At 40.9% G+C, this 24314-nt stretch overlaps 2 protein-coding genes across 2 annotated transcripts in view; one reads left to right on the top strand and one right to left on the bottom strand.

Annotated features, from left to right (window-relative positions):
* The window catches only part of LOC311225131 (F-box only protein 40), a gene marked incomplete at both ends in the record, with an annotated part of 59727 nt that extends 43436 nt beyond the window's left edge, over nucleotides 1-16291 (top strand). Inside the window, 2 exons of the mRNA XM_084310335.1 lie at nucleotides 12882-14747; nucleotides 16079-16291. Coding sequence (XP_084166461.1) covers nucleotides 12882-14747; nucleotides 16079-16291 — 2079 coding nt within the window. The remainder of the gene's footprint in view (nucleotides 1-12881; nucleotides 14748-16078) is intronic.
* A 1203-nt stretch (nucleotides 16292-17494) lies between these two features.
* ttc36 (tetratricopeptide repeat domain 36) lies at nucleotides 17495-21549 on the bottom strand. The gene is made up of 3 exons (XM_084315233.1): nucleotides 21392-21549; nucleotides 20999-21187; nucleotides 17495-17883 (listed from the first exon to the last, which is right to left on the bottom strand). Exons 1-3 carry the CDS (start codon nucleotides 21495-21497, stop codon nucleotides 17615-17617), a joined length of 564 nt encoding a protein of 187 aa, XP_084171359.1. The 5' UTR covers nucleotides 21498-21549; the 3' UTR covers nucleotides 17495-17614.
* Between the last annotated feature and the right edge of the window lie 2765 nt (nucleotides 21550-24314).

Raw genomic sequence — 24314 nt, 5'->3', positions numbered from 1 at the left:
GCCCCAAATAGAGCATTGAGACCGCGTGCAAATTGATAGCTGAAGTATCAGAGTTTAACACTGTACCGTCGAGTTCGACCTATTCTATTAATTCAGTAATAGTCTATTTATGTATAGTGTATCGTGCGGCTACCGTTCTACAGTGACCAGCATTACCAACGTTTCCTCGTACCAGCTAGTGTGCTTATCCAGGCTGGGCAGCTTAACCTGGCGCCTTCATCCGAGGAGCCCTAGACGAGGACCGTGTGGACATGTACACTGGATAACCTAACCGACGACTACATAGCCCTTTTCGGCTGGATTATATTTGCTTTGGTCCTGTAGCTGATGGAGCGGAGAATCGTCTACACCCACAATTGTGTGGGATTTACCCTGTGAGGAGCAACGTCGAGCCCGCCTCTAAGACACCTGAGGCTGGCTAGCTTTCTTCCATGCGGAGCTGCATGCCGGAGAATAGCTGTTATTCGTCTGCGGATCAAGAGATTATTGCACTGTCTCCTGTACCTGGAGTCTCCCTATTCTTCGTTGACCCAGACTTTGCTACCGACAAATCCTCTCCCCTTGCTGGCCTACAACCGGAGGGACCCTACTAGTATCTCCCGCTGCCCTACTAGTGTACCATAGATATAATTCCTAAGATACAGGTGGTATTCATTATCTCCTGCGTAATATTATAATGGACTTATGCTCTTGACTTACTCACGCACATTCTTCGCCTTACAAGCGCGACTCTAAGTAAAGTAATGTAATCTACTATTGTTACGAAGGATCAGATTAAACCGAATATATATATTTATTTATTGATATATATTGCATAGTATTTGTATATCGTTTGATATCCCTTGTATATTCCTTGTACATATACACGGAATATCCCTTTAGTCCAGCCCATAATAGTTCATTCTCCTATTGGACAGCGGTCCACCGGCGCCAGGGACCGGCCCCCGGAGCCAAGTTCAAAGTCACCGACACGACATGTCTGTACTTGCCCGGCCCTGCCCAGGGATACGGCGACAGAAATGAGAGTGGCACTATTTGTGCACTGTGCGTATAAATACGGCGCAGGTGAATGTAGAAGACCCTTAGCCCCTTACCTCCGTACCCTTCGTGCACTTAGCATGTTACGATAAGTTGAAGCCTCACCCACGATACAACGTGCGGTGAAGTATGGCCTGTTTGGCCTCAGAGTAGAGCATCGAGACCGCGTGCGAATTAATAACTGAATTGTCAGAGTTTGGCGCTATACCGTCGAGTGCGACATATTTCTATTGAGTCTTTAATAGTCTATTTGTGTATAGTGTATCGTGCGGTTGGAATTCTGTAGTGACCAGCATCTCCAACGCTTTCTCGTATTAGCTAGAGTTCTTATCCAGGCTGGGCCGACCGCATGGCGCCTTCACCCGAGGAGACCTAGGCGAGAACCGTATGGACATGTACACTGGATTAATCTACCCGATGACTACATAGCCTTTGCGGCTGGAATATATTTGCTTTGGTCCTATGATTTATGGAGCGGATAATCGCCGACGCCTGCACGTGTTGGATTTACCCCGAGAGGAGTCAAGTCGAGTCGGCGCTCAGAGAGCCTGAGGCCGCCTAGCTTTCTTCACTGTAGAGCTACAGTCTACAAGAGAACCAAGCTGTATTCGTCTGTGGATCAAGAGACTACTGCACCGGCTTCTGTACCTGAAGTCTCCCTAGTCATCGTTGACCAGACGTCCTACTACCGACAGATCTTCTACCCCCCTGCTGGCTTACAACCAGTGGGAACCCTTTCCAGTATCTCCGCTATTACTAGTGTACCATAGATATAATTCCCTAAGATTCAGGTTGTATAATTACCTCCTGCGTAACCAGAGAATGGACATTCGTTATTGATTTGCCTACGCATACTCCTTTGCCTTACAAGTGCATTCAAAGAATAATGTAAAGTATCCTATGTACCTTTTGCTCCATTAAATACTTGATTAATACCTTTGACTGGAACCGATTTCATTGTGGGAAGTGTTCATCATATTCATATATCGTGTACTGTATGGCCAGTAATTAAAGTACATAAAGCGGTAGTGGTTTAATGATACCATACTTATCAATACAGTCAGGGAATTGTACCCCTCAGTTACAACTATTATTGCTGCTAATAAATATTATTCTAACCAAGATTTGTGTGGAACCGTGTCATTGTGGAAGTGTTCATCGCATATACCTGTGTACTGTATGGCCAGTAGTAATGTACATAAGACAGTAGTGGTTTAATGATACCATACTTATTTAATACAGTCAGGGAATTGTACCCCTCAGTTACAAGACTTGTTTTCACAGAGATATAAGCTTTTATGTGATTATGTGATATTGCTGTTTGGCTGTGCGCGCCGTCAGGAAATAAGAGAATCGATTTTCAACTCGCGGCACGAGCGTGCATGCGCACACATATACTATCGATAATCTAGCGTTTATTTGAAAACGATTCATAAATAGGCCGAACAATGACAACGTTCTAGAATATTCCAGTAAAAGGCGATTATCATGGAATGTGTTGTTTTTTTCGTGAAAACGAGTGATTTTCAAAATGCTAGAAAACGAAAATGAGGCGATAAAAAAACAATCTGCTACGACAATGTTGACTGGAAAATGAGTCTTTGATAAGCGACGGGCAGATTAGACACATAGCCATAATTTAAAACATAGATTAGGTGATATTAACGTTAACATTGGAGTGGATGTGGGCATTCAAGGGGGTAAAAAGGAAAACACAGCTGGCTCTCAAAGTGTTTTTAATGTACTCCCTGGGTTCATGCTGCCTGTAATGTTCCCCTGCCTAGTCTAATGTCCTTCCTGTCTGGGGTTGTATGTATTATGATCTAGTCCCTTGTTATCTAATCCAGTGTTCCCAGTGTGTGTATTGGTGTTCATGTGTCTGTCCGTGTTCCCTAGCTGTTGCTTGTTTGTAATCAGCGTTTGTATATCTGCCCTGCCTCCCCCATGTTTCCAGTGCGGCGTCATTGGGTCTCATTCTCCAACGGATTTACGACAAGACATTTGGTCTCAGGCTGATTTGAGACATATTAGGGCCGGTAGAGAGATTCCCCAAACGTCCCTAAGATTGGATTCGGCTGTGGCTGAGAGCAGGATTTACGAGTGCTGAGGAGCACACTTAACTTGACAGACTGTGTGCTCCGTGTTCTTAATGGCTTTATTTGGGAGGAATCATAGTGATTCCTTCATGTCAACCCTACAGACCTCCTTGTAATTAATTAATTAATCATAATTAAAATAAATATGACAATATTTGTACGATAAGAAATTACGCATTTGATGTCGGAAAAATAAATAATATGGATTAATCTGATCACAGGGCAGCTGCTTAACCATATCTGAACCAGCTATTTTGGACAAATGTATAATTACTTTAATTACTCAGATATTCAAACACAATTATGCAATTATTGTGAAATGATTGAAAATAATAATTATTTAATGCCTTCTGTGGAATTTTTATTTCTTATTTGTTACACATCTGTTTTAATGATTAATTATATACATTTGAAAGAATGCAGGTCAACATGCAATGTATCCCATTGATTGGTATACTGGGACAGACCTTTGTTTGATTGATTGATTGATTGATTGATTGAAAACTTTATTAACAGATTGCAGAATGGGTACAGTACAGTACAGCTCAATTACATAAGGGGATGCAGACCAGAGAAAGAATTTCGTCTTGTTTACATCAGGGTCCCCCATTTTCAATTCATCATAACATATATGACACACACGACACAGATAGACAGTACTGCTACATCTATACATTTATGACATACCAGATTTGCAAATACAGTACTGTTTGTGATACAAAAATAGTCCAGAAAAGAGAGTACATTTGACGTAGAAACTGTTGGAGGAGGTGGGTGGGGGATAGACTTACACTGTACAAGCAAAACTGTACATTGGAATATTGACAAAACCATACTTGGTCATTTACTGTACATTGGAGGGGGTTGATATAGCTATAAACCTGCATTCCTTCGAATATATCATTAATCAATTAAACTTATATTGAAATACACTATATAGCCTATACACCAACACTGAAATGACAGTGGATAAATAAATAAGAACTAAAGCTAATCGGTGGAAATAGACTGCATTAATATTCCATAACAAGTCTTGTGTGCGCCTACGAATGAACAGTAGCCTATAGGCTTAATTATGGAATCATAAGCCATACTGCGTTCATTCATTACGCCCGCCGTAGGCTATATATATTATATTTCATTCATTCATTCATATACAGTACTGCGCGCGCGTGTGTGTGCGTGCGCGCTGCGGCAGGTGTACCGCGAGCTGTATATGATGCCAATACATTAATCTAATCTAGTTTTGATGGCGCGCAAGCGTGATTACGAAACCTAGCCGCATTTATTGGAGACGCTCTCTGATTGGCACTGACTGATGCTAGGTTTCATAATCACGCGGCTCGCAAGACTCGCAAAGCACTTCCGCCATTCCATTTTCACACAGCTGCGTCACTAGTTGCCTTATAAGGAGCTCTGGAGGCGTTGTTTTGTATGCAAATGACCTGAACGGGAACGCGCTTTCGAGTTTAAGACAGAATGCCATTCTCCAAGCAGATATCAGATCGTATAATTTATGCGACCGTTTCAGCCACTTAAGACATATTACCAGCACGTTTAGGACTCAGAGTGAACTTGTCATTGATTATGTCTCAGTGGTTCCAAGATAAGTCTTCCAGAATAACTATTTGAAAATTTTTCGGGAATGAGACCCATTATTCCAATTCCTGATCGCCATTCCAAATATCGATCACGCTTATTGATTGATTATTGGCTGCTGTAAATATATATTCCAGGCTGATTTCCGTCCCGCGATCAGATCCCTCTTGAGCAGACTGCTCGCCAGCACAAGGAGCCAGTTGGCTCCACCTCTACAGATCTACAGAGTCTAAGCGACTGACCTGCAGTTATACAGGGATAGACGATAGGGGGCGTTTTTTTCTAATCTGAGCTCCTGTAGGGGCTGGTGTACCAACGGGAGACTCGGTTGATGAAATATGAATTCAGATTGCTAATAAAAAACTAAAACGATATTTGTCGTCGTGGGCACTCAATGGGGGGGCTGATAAAACGAGAAATGTCGTCCGTGGCACTGAAAGTGTTAAGGCCGCCAGAGTCGGGCGTACCATGAGTGGACTGCATGGTGGACTGTACGGGGCAGCACAGTATCTGTGCTGCTCTCCTAATAAAACAAGTAATTCGAATAATATAAGCCTATACTGCGTTCATTCATTACGCACGTAGGCTATACAGTACTGCGAGCGTGTGTGTGCGTGCGCGCTGCGGCAGGTGCACCACAAGCTGTATTATATATGATGACAATTAGGGGTGTAACGATGCGACCTCACGATTCGATTTGATTCGATTAGATACATTTTTGATACATTTTCGATAAATATTCGATCAGTTAATTCCCCCCAAAAAAAATTATACACAAATGTGGATGGGGGAACTGATTCACTCAGCATGAATGGACTATAGGTCAATAAAAACAATACACACAAAATAAAACATTAACAAATATATATTTAATTTTTTATTTAGATTAATTTAGATTATAATCGATTCTAACATATTCAAATCGATGCAGTTGAATCGTCACATTAGAATCGATGCATTTCGATTAATCGATGCATCGTTACAACCCTAATGACAATACATTAATCTAATCTCATTTGCATCTGTCACAAATCGGCCATCATTTTCACACGGCTGCATCATCAGTTGCATTCTAATGAGCTGGACAGGTGTGTCTAACTATTGACTTTTTGCGATTTCACACACTGCCCTATTGGCTGCCTTATAAGGAGCTTCGGAGTCGTGGTTTGTATGCAAATTACCTGGACGCGCGTTCACGTTTCAGAATGCCGGTGTTCTGCTGAATTCTGCTGCTTTCTTGAAAAATGCTGCCGTAGCGCAAATCGATAGCCGCGTCTGCCGAATTCTGCTGCTTACTCGAAAAATGCTACCATAGCACGAATCGATAGGGTAGCGTATACAACGCGCGGCGGTAAGACCCCATTCTACATTATTAAAACACACACACATAGTTACCTGCTTCCCAACACATTTTTGTAAACACACACTTCATATTCCAGGCCTCCGACCTGCCCGTGGAGCTCCCCGTTATCCCGTATGCTCTGTGCCCTGTTCCCGTTTGCCCTGTCGTGTTCTGATTCCTGCCGCTCGCGGAATAGTCCTGAGTTCCTTCTGTAATAGTAAGTCTAGTCTAGTATTCCTTGTTTTTGGTGCTCTCCTTATTTTCGTGTCTCCAGTTCGTTTTCTGGTTAGGTTTTGTTTTGTAGTCAGTGTTGCTCTTTTTCCCGTGCCAGCTTGGCGGAGCCTTTTATGTTCCGTGTTTTTCGTGTATCACCTTTTGTTCACTGCTGCAAGTAAACGCCTTTACATTTTCACCGTTCGCCTCCTGCCTCGTTCCTCACTCACTGTCCTGCGCAATTGGGTTCTACCTCCACCACCACCACCATGCCCATCCGTAACAAGAATCAGTAGTAGAATCAAACAGACAGTGTCAATATCAATGGTTAGTGAATAGTTTGCATGAAAATGCTTTTGGATAGAGATATGCATGTGAGGATCCTACATTGCATGGCGCTTCTTTATTTCAATTGTTATGTCTCTTTTTTTGTCCTAGGTGACTTGATGCTGGAAACCTTTGTTCTGTTAAGTAGCCTATTCCATGCTACAGTTATTACTCCCATTAGGAAAACAACAACAACAACAGTCAAATGCCTCATTTACACATTTGGATAATCTGTTGTGCTCGAATGTGTTCCCTATTAATACAGCAAAATGAGACAAAGTTCCCTGTCCTGGAGGGAGCCTATAAGACATCATTACAAGGTGGTTTTAATTACTCTTTGCAATTACATTTTAAATGTCTGGTTGAGGAAGGTTGGAAGCTGTAAACCCTCAGGGGCCGCTTTCCTCAATCATGTCCAAGAGGTTTTAAGAGTCAACATATTGTTTTAAGTCATTCAAAATGTGTATTGTATGTTTATGTGAACATTAATATTCTGATCATATTTGAGATACATACGTATTTTGTCCATGCATTGGCACTCGCTAAAACTCTATATTCTACAGTATATTTATTTATTTATATTCTATTTACTAGTGATGTGACGTTCACAAATGATTAAATTATTTTGTATGTCTCTTTGGTACAAACGAAGGGAACAGAGTCATACTTGGTGGGAGCCATAACAATTTTATACAGAGGGTGGAATTATCAAAACTGCAACGTTGTATCATTCACTTCACTAACTCTCTCAATTCAGGCACAAAATACTGAGTTTCTTCTATTGCAACCATTGGAACAAGCATGATTCATGTACAATCTAATTTCCCCTTCTGCCTTATATAACACAAATTATTTGAATGTGAACAAATAAGAACAAATTGGGGATGTTTCTGTTTTTTTTATAGTCGAGGACAGATGACTTAAATAAGCGACTGTCCCTGAAAATGTCACCTATTAATTGTCACCTTAATATAGACCTATATTTTTTCATTAAAACTTTGGTGGACACTTAATAATATAGTTAATATCACACTCGTGTTGGATATCTTACATACATTTTAATGATTTGAGGCTTTTGTTTCCAGGGGCTTTAACTATCTAAGTTTGAATCTGATCCAAATGTTATCCTACCATTATTCTTGTGATTATTCCGCAGATAAACCAAAGATTTTGATTTAAAGCTGATAAACCAAGTAACCCCCGCCCCCTAAAAACAACAACAACGATGAGCCGTTATTTTGAACGGCTCTTGGAAAGGAATGGAGTAAAAATATCTGGCTCCCTTAAACAAGCCATAATTCCCTTACTATTTACAATTAGTTGAGATAAGCTCATATCTACAGTATATCTAAACCTGAGAAACCTGACAATGACTGCAACAATATGTCAATATTTGGATGTCGAAACTGCAGTACAAATTAATGGGAATCAATGAGTCAAGTAAAAACTGTACTAGTTGTTTCCAAAACACAACACCCTTAGCTAATGCTTAGCAAGAAAAAAAAAAGTGACAACAACTGAATGAAATACTGGTCAGGTCACTGAATATTGTAGGCTAATGTGATGCTTTACTGCCACCTAGAGGAATTGCACCGGAACAAATTAATGTAATTAAAGATGTTTAGAACAGATGTGTAAATCTAGAAACTTGCTTGTTTCTACAAAATGCCTTTGTAGAGCATAATTAAGATTGTTCAGCTATCTAATAGTTGATCTAATAGTCCGCCCTATAAGCACACTATGGAAGTTGCTTCCACATGCTGTGCAAGGGCCCCAACTCCACCTCCCCCACCTGTCAAAGTGGCATTTTAATGTCGACAAGGTGTAGCAAGGATGCCCCTAATTTAGCTTAGAGCCTCAGGGAGGACTGGCAACTATTGATGTAGTTATTTGATGTTTTAGGCCAGACAGCTTACTTTCTCCCTTGGTTTTAGCAAGGTTGAATCTTTTACTATTCTTTATGTTGGTCTAAACATATATATATATATTTCCTGTCACCCACCCAATTATTTTCAGTCAACAGACACCTGCAAGAGTGGGAACAAGGAGCCAACACTGGGATAATACCATCTGGATAATGTATAAGATTGAATTGCCTTCAAAGGTAGAACTTTGGTGTTTTGCTAAATGTTTAACCCAGGCTCTGGGTTAAACATCATTGTCTAGCATGATGTTGACTAAATAGTACAGGCTATACTTCCACTTATTGCTTGTATTACACCAGGCTCACACCCCCCTCCACTGACATGCTACAATATCTCGCCCCGCAACTGCATAAACTGAACAACTGCACAATTCCAACATGCATCTCTGTCATCAAACAACTAGGACTTCTACACCGACCCCGCTATATTCACAGAAGCTGCTGAAGAAAGTTTGTTTGTTCTCAACTTTGAAAGTTTGAGATAAAAACATTTAAAGGAGACAAATGCCATAGAAATAGATGAGAACATAGCATAAATAGAATGATTGTACAACTTCATCATTCGGAGCAACATACTGTCAAGGAGGCCTTTTGCCACAGGGTGGGGGGCTTTTAACCCCAGCAGTGGGGCTAAAGGCCCCCCTTCAATAATTTTTAGTTTTCAAGACAAGAATGATTTCAAACCCACATGTCAAAAAGACTGGTATGGTCAGTGGCGGCTCGCCACTAGGGGCGCTCGGGCGCCGCCCCCCCTCAGGCCCTACCCTGGTTATATGAGAGAACAAGAAAAATAAGTTTTTAGTTTTTAGTTTTATAGCCCTATAAATAATATAAACATGTTTAAAATTAATAATATTTACTCATTTTAAGTATGTTTGTGTTTCCAATGCACAATATAACGTTATTATCGCAATTAAAAAACACTCATTTTCCAGAGCAGGAAGTGACATCACGTTTTTTTTTTTTTTTTTTTTTTTTTTTTTTTTTTGGCCCGGGCTATACGCGATAGCGCTCTGAGTGCGCGTCACAGTTTGATCGCTGTATCCGTCACAGCCAATCAGTGCATAACGCGTTGTGCGTTGAAATATGACTATTATGTTGGAATCCGGGCGCGATTTGAAGCGGTCTAGCCAGTAGCGTCAAGAATATCTGTAGCCGCATTTCGCGGAGACGCTCTCTGATTGGCCGACGCCAGTATTTTTTTCCGTAGCAGAATTTCACAGAGACGATCTCTGATTGGCCGAATCCAATTTCTAATGTTATCTAGGTTATTCCTAGGTTGGTCGGTGGAGATAGTTGTGTTGTTGTGAGAATGATGCAGGCAGCTGTTTGTCTTAGACGAGCGTGCCGTGACTGCAAGTTCTTTAGACTGTTAAGCTTAGGCACTCTTTCAAAGTTGGTTAAGGTTAGAGTTTGTCTTAGAGCATGGCGATAGAACGCCAGGTAGTTTGCAGGCTGTTCGAGGCGGAAATGGACAAAGACACAGCTCTTCACTCACACAGCTTGTTGGCTAACAACAAGCTATATGGATGCGGAGGGACAACAATGGATGGACATCAACACAGGCTGGATGGACAATGCCATGGAGTGGATATACTTTATCAACAAGCCAACAACAAGGTAGATTAGCGATCTTAACTCTAGTTTAATACATGATGCGTTGTCTACTGATGCCGCATAACGTTGTAACATTACAGCTTTCAGCTAACGTTAGCTACTGCTAGCTGTTAGCTCCGTTATCTTAGCTGGCCACTTTTATAATTACTTCATGGAAACGGAGTAACGTTAACGTTTAAACGTTATGTCGAGGTCATACAATACTACAGTCGACATAAGGTTAACGTTACCCCGTTTCCATGAAGTGTTTAAATAGCAGCAATCTTGTTGAAAATGTAACTTTACTAAAATGCTCTCTCTCTCTCTCTCTCTCTCTCTCTCTCTCTCTCTCTCTCTCTCGCTCTCTCTCTCTCTCTCTCTCTCTAATTTCGCCGCATGTGGGGCATAACCACTCAGACAATGAATGGTAACTTGTTTAAAATAACGAGCTTTACAAATGTGTTTATTATTGAATGGATCTGACATCATCTGAGAGAGAGAGAGAGAGAGAGAGAGAGAGAGAGAGAGAGAGAGCGAGAGAGAGAGAGAGAGAGAGAGCGAGAGAGAGAGAGAGAGAGAGCTGTGCGTGTTTGTGTTGGGCTATTGGAAACGTCGTTGCATTTGACTGACTGATCATATATTGATCGATGGCAATGGTGATAATATTCGCCAATGCGTGCCTTGTACATGTTTGCAAAATGTTTGGTATAGCGCCCCTAGTGGCGAAGTACCCACCGGCCGCCACTGGGTATGGTCCTCTTATCTAAAAGCAATGTTACACTAAAATGTCCACATATAATAATCAAGAGACCTGTTATTAGCATGTTGCGAGGTGATAACATAAGGAAAATCATAGAAATAATTTATCTAGATTTGCGTTACTACTGGTACATTGTGTTGGATATGTCATGTGAGGACTTCAAATTGGTCTTCCTGCGTGCTCAAGGCTTTTCAAGGGCTTTGGCTGGTAATTATATTTAATTTTTTTTCCTTTTCTACTTATTAAAGTTGGCCAGTCACATTGGAATAGATAATACTGTACAGCAATATACTGGAACTTGTGAATCATATAGTTTCAGAATTTCTCAAGTCCCTACCATGGAGAATGGATAAGCAATAATTAGCATTTCGAGCTGCACAGTCGGATAGGAGCTCAGACTGAGGATGACATGTTCTCTTTGAAATGTGCTATTCATGAGAAAACTCAATTTAACATAACGGACACAATGACCGTTCCATATTAGTGTAACACAATGTATATATTAATGCAATATGCAGCAACAGTGGTATCAAAGAAAAAAAATTCTAAAACCAAACTTTTAATTAGTACACCTGGAAATCACTGACTAACCTCCAAATATGGAATTAACCGCTCTCAGGTGTGCTGCTGTTGTATGGTAATGAGACAAATCATTGTGTCAGATAGATTCTGATTAAGTGCCTATAGAAAATCCCAAGCAGCTGTCTCTGGCATGCTGTTTATTTTAATCTGCACCTGGTGAAAACAAGATTTGCATGAAGACTAATACTGGAAGATATTGAGGTATGGTGGTTTGTGCACATCCCAGTGCAAATGTTCCTACCTGAAGTGGTTACATAAAAGGACATCTAGGAAATCTAGCACACAAACACAATGATTGGCTTATTGTAGAGTTTGGATTCATTCTTTAAAATATATATATACACATGTCTTCACCTTGAGCTGACATTTTCACTTAGTAGGAGCTGATGGATCAACGCTTTGAACATTCCTTAGCTATAGAGACATCTGCTGGAGACATACTCATTTATTTTATTTATTTATAAAGGCACTTAAAATCTGCTACTGACATCTAGTGGAAAATATGACTCAACACAATTTTAAACAATCCAAAGCTATTTATTTGGGGGGGGGGGGGGGGGGGGGATAATGAAACATAATATACAGTATAGTAAGCATTATGTATATACTATATTTTATAATAAATAAATAATAAATCCAAATACGTTACTATAAGAATAGATATACTACTACATTTTATAGTAGCATGAATATGTAATATGAGCATACAGTAGGTTGTCATGTGACATCACCATGCAGTTGAGTGTAAACGGAGTCTGTAACTTGACCTTGCCTCTCAAATGCCACCCTTGTCACATTGGCCTGTCTGCCCCTCTATTGCGTCTATTTATAATATCTAGACACAGTGCAGAGGTTATTTCAGAGGTGGATGCAAACACAAGCTGACAGGCACAGAGGAACAAAGGGTGAGAAATAATTGTCTTGTTCCGAGTGTTGAATTTTCTGTTTTCTAAATAAATTATAATTATTATGTTTTCAGAATTGCTTATGTTTTTCCATTGGGGTAATGCAATTTATCTTTGCATATTGACACAGAGAAAACAAAGGGCTCATTTATGGGTACTTGATAATTTACGTCAAAACATACTTTTTTCATTTAACATTTTTGGTGTCATCCTGTATTTGAAATACATTTGTAATGTTGCAATGATTAATATTATTTATAAAATTGCTTCATGCCTTATTAAAAATAATTCACTTGTATAAGTAACAGTAATTATGGCATGAATATTTCAGATGGTCGTTATCCCCTGTGCATAAGTCAGTATGGTGAGTGTTTTTCTCTTAGCATTTTGAATCCAAAGTCACTCAGATGATTAACAAAAAATTATAATAATGATAAAAAGAAGAATTGTGATCCCCCCCGCTGGTTATGTATCAAAACGCTGGGTTTTCTTTGTGAAGGTGAAGAGCGGAGAGATCTCAGTTGGACAGCATCAGCACTGTGACAGCTGTTACAGCGTCCGCTGTCAGGTCCCCGTGGAGATCTCATGTGTGGTGGCCGAGTGCCGCAGAAAATGCGGAGCAACCCTGCATGTGTGCAAAGAGGAGGACCACCGGGAGGTCTGTCTCAATGAGGAGGTGCCCTGCCTCAATGCTGGCTATGGATGTCCCCTCGCCATGCTCCGCCGCAGGCTTGCCAAGCACCTGGAAGTCTGTCCCGCCAGCACTGTCAGCTGTAGTCAGGAGTGGAACCGCTGGCCTGTGTCAGAAACAGACACGGCCTTCTACAGAAATGTGTTCCGAGACGCTCGCTGCGAAGGACAGCTGGATATCGCTATGGCTTTAAGAGACCAGGAGCTTCTATTCAGATCCATCAAAATGAAGAATATCTTTCCCGAGTGGATGGAGGTGTTTGAGGAACCTACTATCCTTCAAGATATGGCCGTGGGAGGAGATCCAAGTTATTTTGACTCTAGTGAATGTGAAGCAAATGCTTGTGTGAGGATGGAGGATAAAGAACTGAGTCAGGAGGAAAGGGAGGCTCTGGCCAAGAAACCGGACTTGGCGAGTATTCAAAACTATAGTTCCTGGGAGGGGATGTTTAGGAAGGAGATGCAGGGATGCGAGGAAACGGTCAAAAACCTGGATAAAAAAGCAGATTCCGGTGGTGCAAAGGAAGAGAAAGATTCATCCAATGGTCAAAAGGAGACGAGAGACGCGCCTGAGAGTCAGGAGGACGGCGCCGAGGTGGACGTGAGCGGTCCATCTGGCTTCGCCCCTTGGCAGGATGGGGTCCTGGAAAGGTTACGTAAGGAGGTCAACGCTACTGAATATAACATGTATCTGGTGCACAATGGGGCAATGCTGATCAACTTCGGCCAGCTTGCTGCTTGTACCCCGAGAGAAAAGGATTTTGTTTATGGAAAACTGGAGCCCATCGAGGTTCAAACTGTCGTCCAGTCGTTCAACGTCCCTACTAGCTACCGGGCCAAACGCAGTCATTTGATGGACCCCTCGCGTAAGAAAAAGACCGCACACCAGAGTGTTGACACCACAGATTTAGGAGTGCCAATAGAGGAGCTTCCGAAGAGCGATGAAGTCAACGCGACGTTGCTGTGCTCCTTGGAAAAGGAGCTGAGGGGACATTTGATCTCAGAGAGCGTGGGAACAGACGGCCTCCTGGTTGACATCGGGACACAGACGTATGACTTCTCTTCCGCTCCGTTCAGGACCGACGCGTCGCTAGCCGACGTCATAGCGGACAAACCCAAGTGTCTATATGTGCACGTTCAACCGGAGTCTGTTACCAGAAGGCATAACAAAACAAGTACAGCTTTCAACTACATCTGCAGCCAATCCCTCCGCCGCGACGAATACTGCTCTCATTTCAGGAACGTCCACTCGGACATACAAGCGGGCCTGAATGGCTGGTTTGAACAGCGGTGTCCTCTGGCCTACCTGGGGTGCACTTTTAGCCAGACGAGATTCCGTCCCGCAGGCCACCGAGTCACGGTCAGATATTGTCAACAACTAAACACCATTGCCCTTCAGCCAGTAGTCTCTACATCACTCCTCGAAGGCGGGGAGGCTCTCAGTCCTGAGCGGAAGCGTGCACGGAACCTGGACCCCCTGAGCACACTGCCCTTTGAGATCCTTCGGCATGTTGCCGGTTACCTTGACAGCGTCAGCTTGACCCAGCTGTCCCAGGTGTCCAGGCTGATGAGAGAGGTCTGTGCCACCCTGTTACAGGAGAGGGGGATGGTCTCCCTCAAATGGGAGAAAAAGATCAATTCCCAGGGCGGAGCCTCCTGGAAATGTCAAAAGAAAGCAAGTACTTTTTCTTTCTATTCTATTGTTGTTTGTTTTAAGCATGCAGCTGCCATAAATATAAGTATAAATATGTATTTGATTATAAATATGAAACTGATTAAACTCTTGTCTTGTCTCCTGATCTCGAAAGTAATGCAGGCTGGGGTTGGGAAGTTATATATAAAATACAATCTGTAGACAAGTAAGTGTGTGTGTGTGTAAATATATATTGTTTACACTTTTAAACATGTTTCTGAGTAATCCGATGTTGTAATCACTCTGTATCTCTTTTATTTTTTTTACAACAAATTGTCCACAATATCATTAAATGCCATTACTCCCCACCTTGGTGTAGGTGGAGCACAGAGGGGGCACAGTTACCACCAGGTTGACCTGCTATATCGGTTCCCTCTGGTATCCACCTGCATTCTGAGAAAATGTCATTGGAAAAAGTTGTGCGCTGTTTACACGACAGCTGTTGGCATTGTAAACCGCCTCCTCACTGTCAACAGTCTCACACAAAGGCTACGCGTTTGAATCACTGGCATCAACAATGTGTACCTATTCAGTCACGAGACGATTGCTCATGCCCAATGAGTTCACCGCTCGGGAATGCCACCAAGGCCTGGCTTTACTAACACTACTACACACGTTAATAATACTCCAGACAGAGTGTTTACAATACTGGCGACAACCATTAGTCATCCCACAGGTTCCCAATGAAATGATGAGCCAGTGGAACCTGTTTGTCTTAGAGGTTTTAGCAGGGGCTTTCCCCAGGATTTGCAATTAGGGAGTGGAGGCAAAATAGATGTGCAATAAAGAAAGCCATTTGCTGTTCTTTCCTGCATAAGTGTATATGGTTGCACAATAGTTAAACATTAAACATGAAAACACAGGCACACACACACACACACACGCACACACACACACACACACACACACACACACACACACACACACACACACACACACACACACACACACACACACACACACACACACACACACACACACACACACACACACACACACACACACACACACACACACACACACACACACAGAGGACAGAGCAATCACAGACAATGATGTGTCTGTTTCTAAACTGGCCCCAAGCTTTCAGGGCCAAAAACGAAAGAAAATGGCGAGTTGTCATAGTGGCGCTGCGCCCCCTATACCATTGTTTAGGGAAAGGGCCCTGGTTTTGTAATGCATAGATAAAGGAAGTTATATTATGATAGTAAATCGAAGGTATTGTGTGATCTATCTTCGGGGCAAAAAGCTGCCAGGACAGCCGGCGTCCGACCGTGATTTAACCACCTACTGTATGCTCTTTTGTCCTGTAGGTGTGGATGTTCAGCTGTCTGTTTTCTAGGGTGGACAGATGGTGCTTCAACGACGTCCCCTCCGTGTCTGAGCACCTCAGAGTCTGCTCTTTCTATCAGAGAGAGGAGCGCAGCGAGCCGGTGGCATTAATCAGCATGAGGGAGGTCACAGAGAGAGCGGGGAGGGACAAGGACTCGCCAACGGGTCCCAAGTGGCAAAGTAAACACATATAGCAATGGAAAAGGGGGCCGTCCGTAGGAGAATGCCTGTTACGGATGAAAGAATGACCTTCCAGGTTACGGTTATGATGTTAACTATCCACTTTGGAATAGTAATTTCTTATTTAACCTGGAAGGTCACTCAAGAGCAAACTCTATATTTACAATGCAACAATACCAATTAGGTAATACAGTATGTCCCTTGACGGTGAAATGTTACGGTTCAGGGTTAGGGTAATGTGTGCATTATGAATTGTGTTATGTGGATGAATGAATTGGCATGCAATGCTATACTGATAAAAAAAAGTACTTGTTATCAAGTCATTAGTCAAAATATGTTTTCCTTAAAGACATATTATGGAAAATGGGTTTTGGATATAACTTAGTCTTTGTATGGATTTGTCTGAATTGTTATTTATAGTAGCTGCTGGGGGGAAATTACATATGCCTTGCCGTTTGACGTCTCAGATTAACAAGCCTAAACAAGCTGTTCAGAATCATTGTCCTTGAAGCAATGAATTAGCTTTAATTAATCAATTAGCTGTGCTTTTTGTAGCCAGGAACACTTGCTTACCTAATGTACTGCCCAGTCTGTGAATGTTTTTTATTTTATTTTTTTATTTTTACTCTTGGGTGTCAATACAAGGAAGAGGTGCTATACATAATTCAAATTAGATGTAGAGTTTCCCTTAAAAAAACATCTTCCATAGATTCAAGGAAGTCATATAAAATTGTTGAAAAGGTATATAATATGTCCCCTTTAATATACATTATAAAGAATAGGTCTGTTATTCAGTTTTTCCTGCTTTTTTTTCTTTTACATGACAATATGCTTGTTTGTTTTGGTGAATACAAATACAATAGGTGCAGGATGCTGAAATATGGGTACTCCTTTTCCAATGGAAGGAACCTTTTCAAACACCAATACTGACATCTACTGGAGAAGTGTTGAAGTACATGAAATCTCAGGATCATCAACCGTTGATGATCAACCATACTGCACAGTTAAAGTGGAAGTGTCAAAGCATGTGCTATTGTATTCCAAAATAGCTCGTATTCCGTTGTAGAGATGTATAAAGATTGTCTACTTATGTACTTGACTTTACATGTGATTTAGAATAGTATCACTGGACAATAACAAAACTGTATGTGTTTGATATGATTCATTGTTGTCACACTTAATCACTGGAACAAACAAACCAAAAAAATTACACCTCCTTCACTGACCAAAAACTTTATTAATCAAGTTCATTAAATATAAAACCGCAATGTGGAGAGTTAGGAGGTAGACACTACAGCTTCCGGGCGTTTGGGTTGCATTCGATTTTCTCTTGCGGACTATTGCATCTCTGCCACCTCAGGGTTACGCAGTTTGTTGATCACCTCCGACAGCATTCGGTTGCACAGGGCGGCGTATGGATTTAGGCCCACCGCCTGTTGTCTGGCGAATTCACTCCCCAGTGCAGCTGCCTTCTCAAAGTCTGCCCTGGCTTCGTCATCCCGGCATGTTAGCCTCAGTAGGAGGCCTCTCTGCACCAGAGCCTGGCATGCTGTGCGCCCGGTGCCACCGCTCAGAGAGATGGCGCATTGCAGGTCCTCTAGAGCATCTGAGGAGACAAAGAGAAGTTTGGTGAATAACATTGATTGATTGATTGATTGATTGATTGATTGATTGATTGATTGATTGATTGATTGATTGATTGATTGATTAATTGATTGGAAACTGTATTAACAGATTGCAGAATGGGTACAATACAGTACGGCTCAATACAAACAAAACAGACAAACAGGGCCCTGGATAGCCCATATTCCACTTTTTATCACTCTGCCCTCAGATGTATCACTGGGGACAGATATGATACTCACCATTGTGTCATTTGTGATCATTGGTATTTGTTTATTTTTAATTAGCTATTAGCTCTTATTGGTAATCTACCTCCGTAGGCCTATATCTCAATGTTCTAGAATGGAATCTTTTAACTTATTTGACTTATCTAGTGACTGGCTGGTTCTTAGGATCCCTCGAGCATGGGCTCAGAACTTGGAAGAGGTTCATCCAACATTTACAGAGTATGATTTCTGATTGCTGTGTGTCAACTTGTAACTGATGTTTGATCTTTCATTTTTATTGTGTAATGTGACTTTGTTTTGTTTATTTGTCTTTTATGTTGATTGTAAACTCGTCACTGTTGTAAATGAGGGAAACTTCAGCTTCCTACGAGTTGAAATAAAGGTTTGAAATTAAATTAAAATGAAATTTTCTGACACTGTGTCCTTGTTATATAGTTGTCCCTCCCATATATATGTGTGTTATCTTTTTTATCTGTCATCTTGCAATGCTTCTCTGACAGTCTAATTTCCCTGAGGGATTAATATTTATCCTTAATTTCTACCTCCCCATCCATCTAGATCCATTGAAATATCTTGTTGTTGGGCGTAAAACCTTGTATGTCGAATTCTTTACATATTCAATTCAATTGAGAGTTTGCATGTTTCTCTCTATGTAGTGACCAATTGTTGTTGTGATCTATCTATCTATCTATCTATCTATCTATCTATCTATCTATCTATCTATCTATCTATCTATCTATCTATCTATCTATCTATCTATCTATCTATCTATCTATCTATCTATCTATCTATCTATCTATCTATCTATCTATCTATCTATCTATCTATCTATTGTAATATAACTATGAAACAGCGTCTACAATGTACCATATCTACTGTAGCTGTTGAGGTTCCATGGTAACCGGCATTCCATTTGCAGAACAACCTTGAGAGTACTCTCTCTCTGTGAAGGGAGGGCCACGGACTCCTACGTTTGGCTATTTGACAGACTCACTGGACAGACGGGAGCTTGCTAGGCGAACTGCTGGACAGCTATTCAAAACCCATTCAAAACCTTAATGTATAACCTCCGAAACACACATGTGTTATTATAGGTTACTTTTAAAGTGTAATATAAGTCCATTTAAAGTTTTCAGATGAACAAAGATGCTGCTCATTTGGAGTGTTGTCGTGTGTTGTGAGCTAAAGACAATAGAGGCTGAGTGTCTTTCAGGTGACATGTCACATTCACACTGAGTGATTCAGAATGACTTTATAACTGCGAACACACAGGCTGTAGGGAAAAATGTCTAAACACACTATGGTTCTTTGTCTCAAGGGTTCCCACGTAATCAGAGAAATAATCATGGATAGTGTGTAATTCCATAGTTCCAAAAGTATTTATACTGTAGGCATGTTGAACTTTTCTTTTGCCAATGGGTGTGGGGGTTCCTTCATTGAGCGTGTATCATTATTTGTTATCATTGTGTTTTATTATGAAAAACTCTAGACTACACCATCGGCTCAGTAACGTAATGTGATTGCTAGGGCTGGCAACTAATCGGCCACCAAGAATGTATTCGTCGAATAGTGTTTTCTTTTATTAGTTTTTCATGCTGTATGACTTATGTTCAGGAAAAGTCTGGTGCTAAACGTTCAGTATCGGCTGATACCAAGTATGGATCAGATCCATCACTTTTATTGAACAGTAGAGAAGATAATCAGTTTTTCATTTGACAAAAATGATTGAGATACAGTATAAAAAAAATGCCCCATTAGAGAAAGCTAAGTAAAAAATGCAGCAAATGAAGTCACTTCACTTTTATTTCTAGCATGTTACACATTTCCTGGTATTGTATTTTAGTGTTGGAGAAATTATCCAATACTGTCTGATAATTCCATTTTATCCTGATATCGGACTGATATCTGACACCAGTAATGGTACATCCCTACTGTTGACAGAATCTGGCTATGGGGCGACAATAATGTGGTCAAGAGGCATGGTTTCTATCTTTAGCCTTTGGTGTGGTTTATTCATTCACATGGTAAACAGCAGCAGTTCTAGAGTTCTCTCTCTGAGAGGCAGGTGGGAAAGAGCCGGTAGAGGGGGAGGAGACAGCTCTTTATATACTCGCCACCTGGTGGTATCATGAATGGCTCCGCCTAGAGCGCCCTCTAGTGGAAACAGTTATATATGCAGTTAGACAGTTACTTGCAATCCTACATAGAACCTCTAATTTCAACACCTACTAATTACCTCCAATGTATGTTAGATTACTTTGCCTCCTAAATCTGTATGGATTATGAACCAAAGATGTTGCTTTTATGTTGTATCTGGTCCGATTTCTGGCGCCTGTGATCATACAGATGTTTTACGTTGCATCGTGTTATTTTGATGATCGTTATAGAGCATGTGATGCAAGACAAATCTTTGTGAGAATGGACAATAACGTTTTATCTTGAACAGACTATTTGTTCTAATCAGATTGATTGAAATTTACAGAAATTCCAATAATGTTCTCATCATCTATAGCTAACCATAATGACTATTGTTTAAAATCACAGTAGGCCTATATGGAAAGATGTTGGCATCCATGATCTAAAAATAAAAGCATCTTCATCCTTTTCTTCTTTTTTCATTTTGTAAATTAAATCTGTAATCTGATTTGTGTGTTTTTTACAGTAACCGTTACAGATGACACACACCACTTTCTCTTGCAATCAGATTACTGTAATCCAGTCACGTTTAATCCCCAACCTTGTGGTCTCAGACTCAGACACCAGATATACAATGCTGGAGGCTGCCGATTCTATCCAAACCCAGGTAAACATGATGGTGATTGCAAAGTGTGGGGGGGGGGTTCTTATGGGGTTACTATGGCAGGCGTGTACCTGCTGTGTTCCCCTGGAGGCGGAGTGCCTGCGCTCGGTTGTTATAGGCTGAGGCTCGCTTAGGCAGTATCTGGACCGCTTGGCTGAAGTGTTTGAGCGCAGCTTGCAAGTCGCCAGCCTCTGCGGCCGAGACGCCCCGCATCTCCAGTCCTTTCACATGCTCCAGCAGCTCTGTGTCAAAGCCACTATCTGGCGGAGGGAGATAAACACCATTGAGAAGCACTCAAAGTAAAAAAAAAAAATTAATAAAAAAAACACAGAAATGTCACTGGAACTCAACTCTGTCAACTGGATTGAGAAAAACAGGAATGGAATGTCTTCCAAAAAAAGAGTTCAATATGTTATGAAATGGCAAACTTAAAAGCTCAAATATAATATGAGGCTCTCTCTCACCATCATCAGTTAATTCCTGCTCTCGGTTCAATCCGGGAACGTCTCCGATGGGGGTTGTGGGGTTGAAAATGGCCTGGAGCACAGCTCTGTCATGTGCCGAGGCCATCTCACTGCTGTGAACCGAGCAAGGCCGAGAAAGAAGAAGGCATGAAAGAGAAATCCTGACAACTAAGCTGTGGTGGTGCTGGTGCTGGTGCTGGTGGAGGAGGGGTCTCCCTTCTTCCTCCACATGTCCCCCTGACCAATCAGGGTAGGGGGTGGGTACAGGCGGACTTTGAGATTGTTCTTGTGTCACGGAACCACATCTGTATTTGGTTAGCTAAAAAATGCAGGCCAGAAGGATTGGAGATGTTGCATGGAGAGAACAAGAGAGAGAGAGAGAGAGAGAGAGAGAGAGAGAGAGAGAGAGAGAGAGAGAGAGAGAGAGAGAGAAGAGAGAGAGAGAGAGAGAGAGAGAGAGAGAGATGGTGAGAGAGAGAGAGAGATGGTGAGAGAGAGGTTAGATGGTGAGAGAAAGAGAGAGAGAGAGGTTCGATGGTGAGAGAGAAAGACAAAAATTAAGATGAAGCCCATACAGAGATTGACGGGGAGAGCATGTGAGAGAGAGAGAGAGAGAGAGAGAGAGAGAGAGAGAGAGAGAGAGAGAGAGAGATACAGAGAGAGCGAGAGAGTGAGAGAGAGAGAGAGAGAGAGAGAGAGAGAGAGGGCCTCTTCTGTGAGATATACAGTACTGATGTAAATAGCTGATTAAGACAAATGAACGGGTCTTACACTCCACGTTCATTTCCATTGCCCTTCAGGAGGCAGATCTTCCTAACATCTGAATTTTAAGCAGAACTGCATTTCCATATCTCCATTTTCATGGTCACACTTATTCAGCCAGATGCATTATTCAAGAAGGCAGCTGTGTAGTAAAGTACCTCAGTCAGTATAGCATATAGGCGCTAGTATACTTTAATGATGCATTTTCTGTCTCAAAATAGACTTTATTGTCTGTAGGTATGTACTTTATAAATAGGCAGGTCAATTAAGATTAAATTATTATTTACAAGCATGGCCTGGTGGCAAAAGGCTGTTTGAAGGGGCATACTGTATGTGGTAAGGGTTAAAAATAAAGATGTTGCACAGAGACAGAGAAAACAGGATACCATGAACAGAACACAGAAACAGATTCCACAGGATGGAATACTGTAGGCTTTGGAAACTAACAGCATGCAGGCAACGGACCAATCTGACATTATAGTTAGTGTTGTAGTTAGTAACTGAGGTGTATATTAAGTCTCAGTAAGATGTGGTGTTGTAAAGAAATGATAAAGGATTTAAAATATGGGCAGAAAGAGGCTTAAACCCTATATATGGAGGGAGAATTGATGATTTTCAAACAGATAGTAAATAAATTTGATATACCAATAACCCATAGATTTAAATACTTTCTAGGAGCTACATAGTCCCACAAACCAAAAACACAAGTGAAACACTCACATCCACAATAGAACAACTTACAAAAGATAATATGGAAGGAAGAGGACTATTATCCAAGTTTCATGATGTGTTGTTATCAGGATCGGAAGAGAGCTCTTTGAGCAGTTTGCAGGCATGGGAGAGAGACATGCAGGTGGACATAACAGAAGAGGATTGGGAACAAATATGTGAAATGTCACAGACCCTTTCAATTAATACCAGATGTAAACTTTTACAATACAAGTGGGTCCACACAGTAAATATGTAGAATATACATGACACCAGAGAAATTACACAGGTTTTATCCCATGATACCAGATGAATGCACTAGGTGTGGAGTAGAGGTAGGGACCCTGTACCACTGTATGTGCATGGGAATGTGACAGGATGCAGGAATTTGGCAATGGAAAAGCTAACCTAAAGTAAAAGGGAAAAACAGAACAATTTGAAAGGACGCCGGTGACATTTATAAGGTTCTTGAAAGGTGTAAGAGTTTAAAGGAAAGAGATACTGTAGGAGAAATGTGAGTTTAGGGATAGGAAAGGAAAACAGATGAAGGTAGAGAGTCCGAAGAGGGTTTTCTATTTTTATGATTTCTTATAATTCATTTTACTGTATTTTTTTGTTGAAGGTCAATTTAAATTATAATTAGGGAATGGCAGGGGTTGATTGTATTGTTTGTCCTGTATTTATGTCTTATATATATGAAAAAATAAAATGCAATAAAAATATTGTTTAAAAGAAATGGGTAGCACTTTATAATAACACCCTGTTATAATACATTTATAAGGTATTTGTAGATAATGAACTACTCATGAACAAATCATTTATATACATTCGTAAATTATTATTAAATCATTTATAACTATATTTGTATAACATTTACAAATTAGTTCTACATTATTTATAACTCATTATCAACATTGTTTGTACTTGCTTTGTTCATCATTAAATAATGTTGTTTAATGTGTAGTAACACATTTGTAGACGCTTTGAAAATGGATATGAAAAAACGACTATACTGTACCTCCATTTATTTGTTCATGTTCAACAAATGATTTGTTAAGACATTCATAAAACATCTATAAATCATTTGCAGATGCTATTGTGTGCCCTAATCTGAAGTGAAGCCTATTCATCATTAACAAATGTCTAATACAGTTAATTATTTGTTTACTTTTACATCACCTGTTACAAATGTTGTAGCTTTCGGATACACCCTTCTTTGTGACATCAAACAGTGACAGAATTAGGACTATAGATAAATGCAATTTTATTAACATATAAAATACATGTGCATGACATATACTGTAGTGTAACCTGGGGGGCACTAGGACCCAGGAGTACCCTGGCCAGGTAGAGTATCTAGAGAGGAAGTCTCACACAAGTGAGACTTGGCGTCACATGTGTTGCCGTCTGTTTGAATGGAAGCACGATACATGCAGAACCAAGTTATCCGTGC

This window comes from Notolepis coatsorum (assembly GCF_963971535.1).
Source record: "Notolepis coatsorum genome assembly, chromosome: 1".
NCBI lineage: Eukaryota > Metazoa > Chordata > Actinopteri > Aulopiformes > Paralepididae > Notolepis > Notolepis coatsorum.
Note: the sequence above shows the minus strand (reverse complement) of the source record. Positions and strands in the feature narration are given on the sequence as shown.

What these genes read in the sequence shown, in the direction of transcription:
- ttc36 (XM_084315233.1), bottom strand. Translation starts at nt 21,497, where the DNA reads ATGGCCTCGGCACATGACAGAGCTGTGCTCCAGGCCATTTTCAACCCC. An exon ending in GCAGGAATTAACTGATGATG is followed by an intron (nt 21,188 to 21,391) that starts GTGAGAGAGAGC and finishes TCCCTCCGCCAG; the next exon opens with ATAGTGGCTTTGACACAGAG. An exon ending in CCTCCAGGGGAACACAGCAG is followed by an intron (nt 17,884 to 20,998) that starts GTACACGCCTGC and finishes TTGTCTCCTCAG; the next exon opens with ATGCTCTAGAGGACCTGCAA.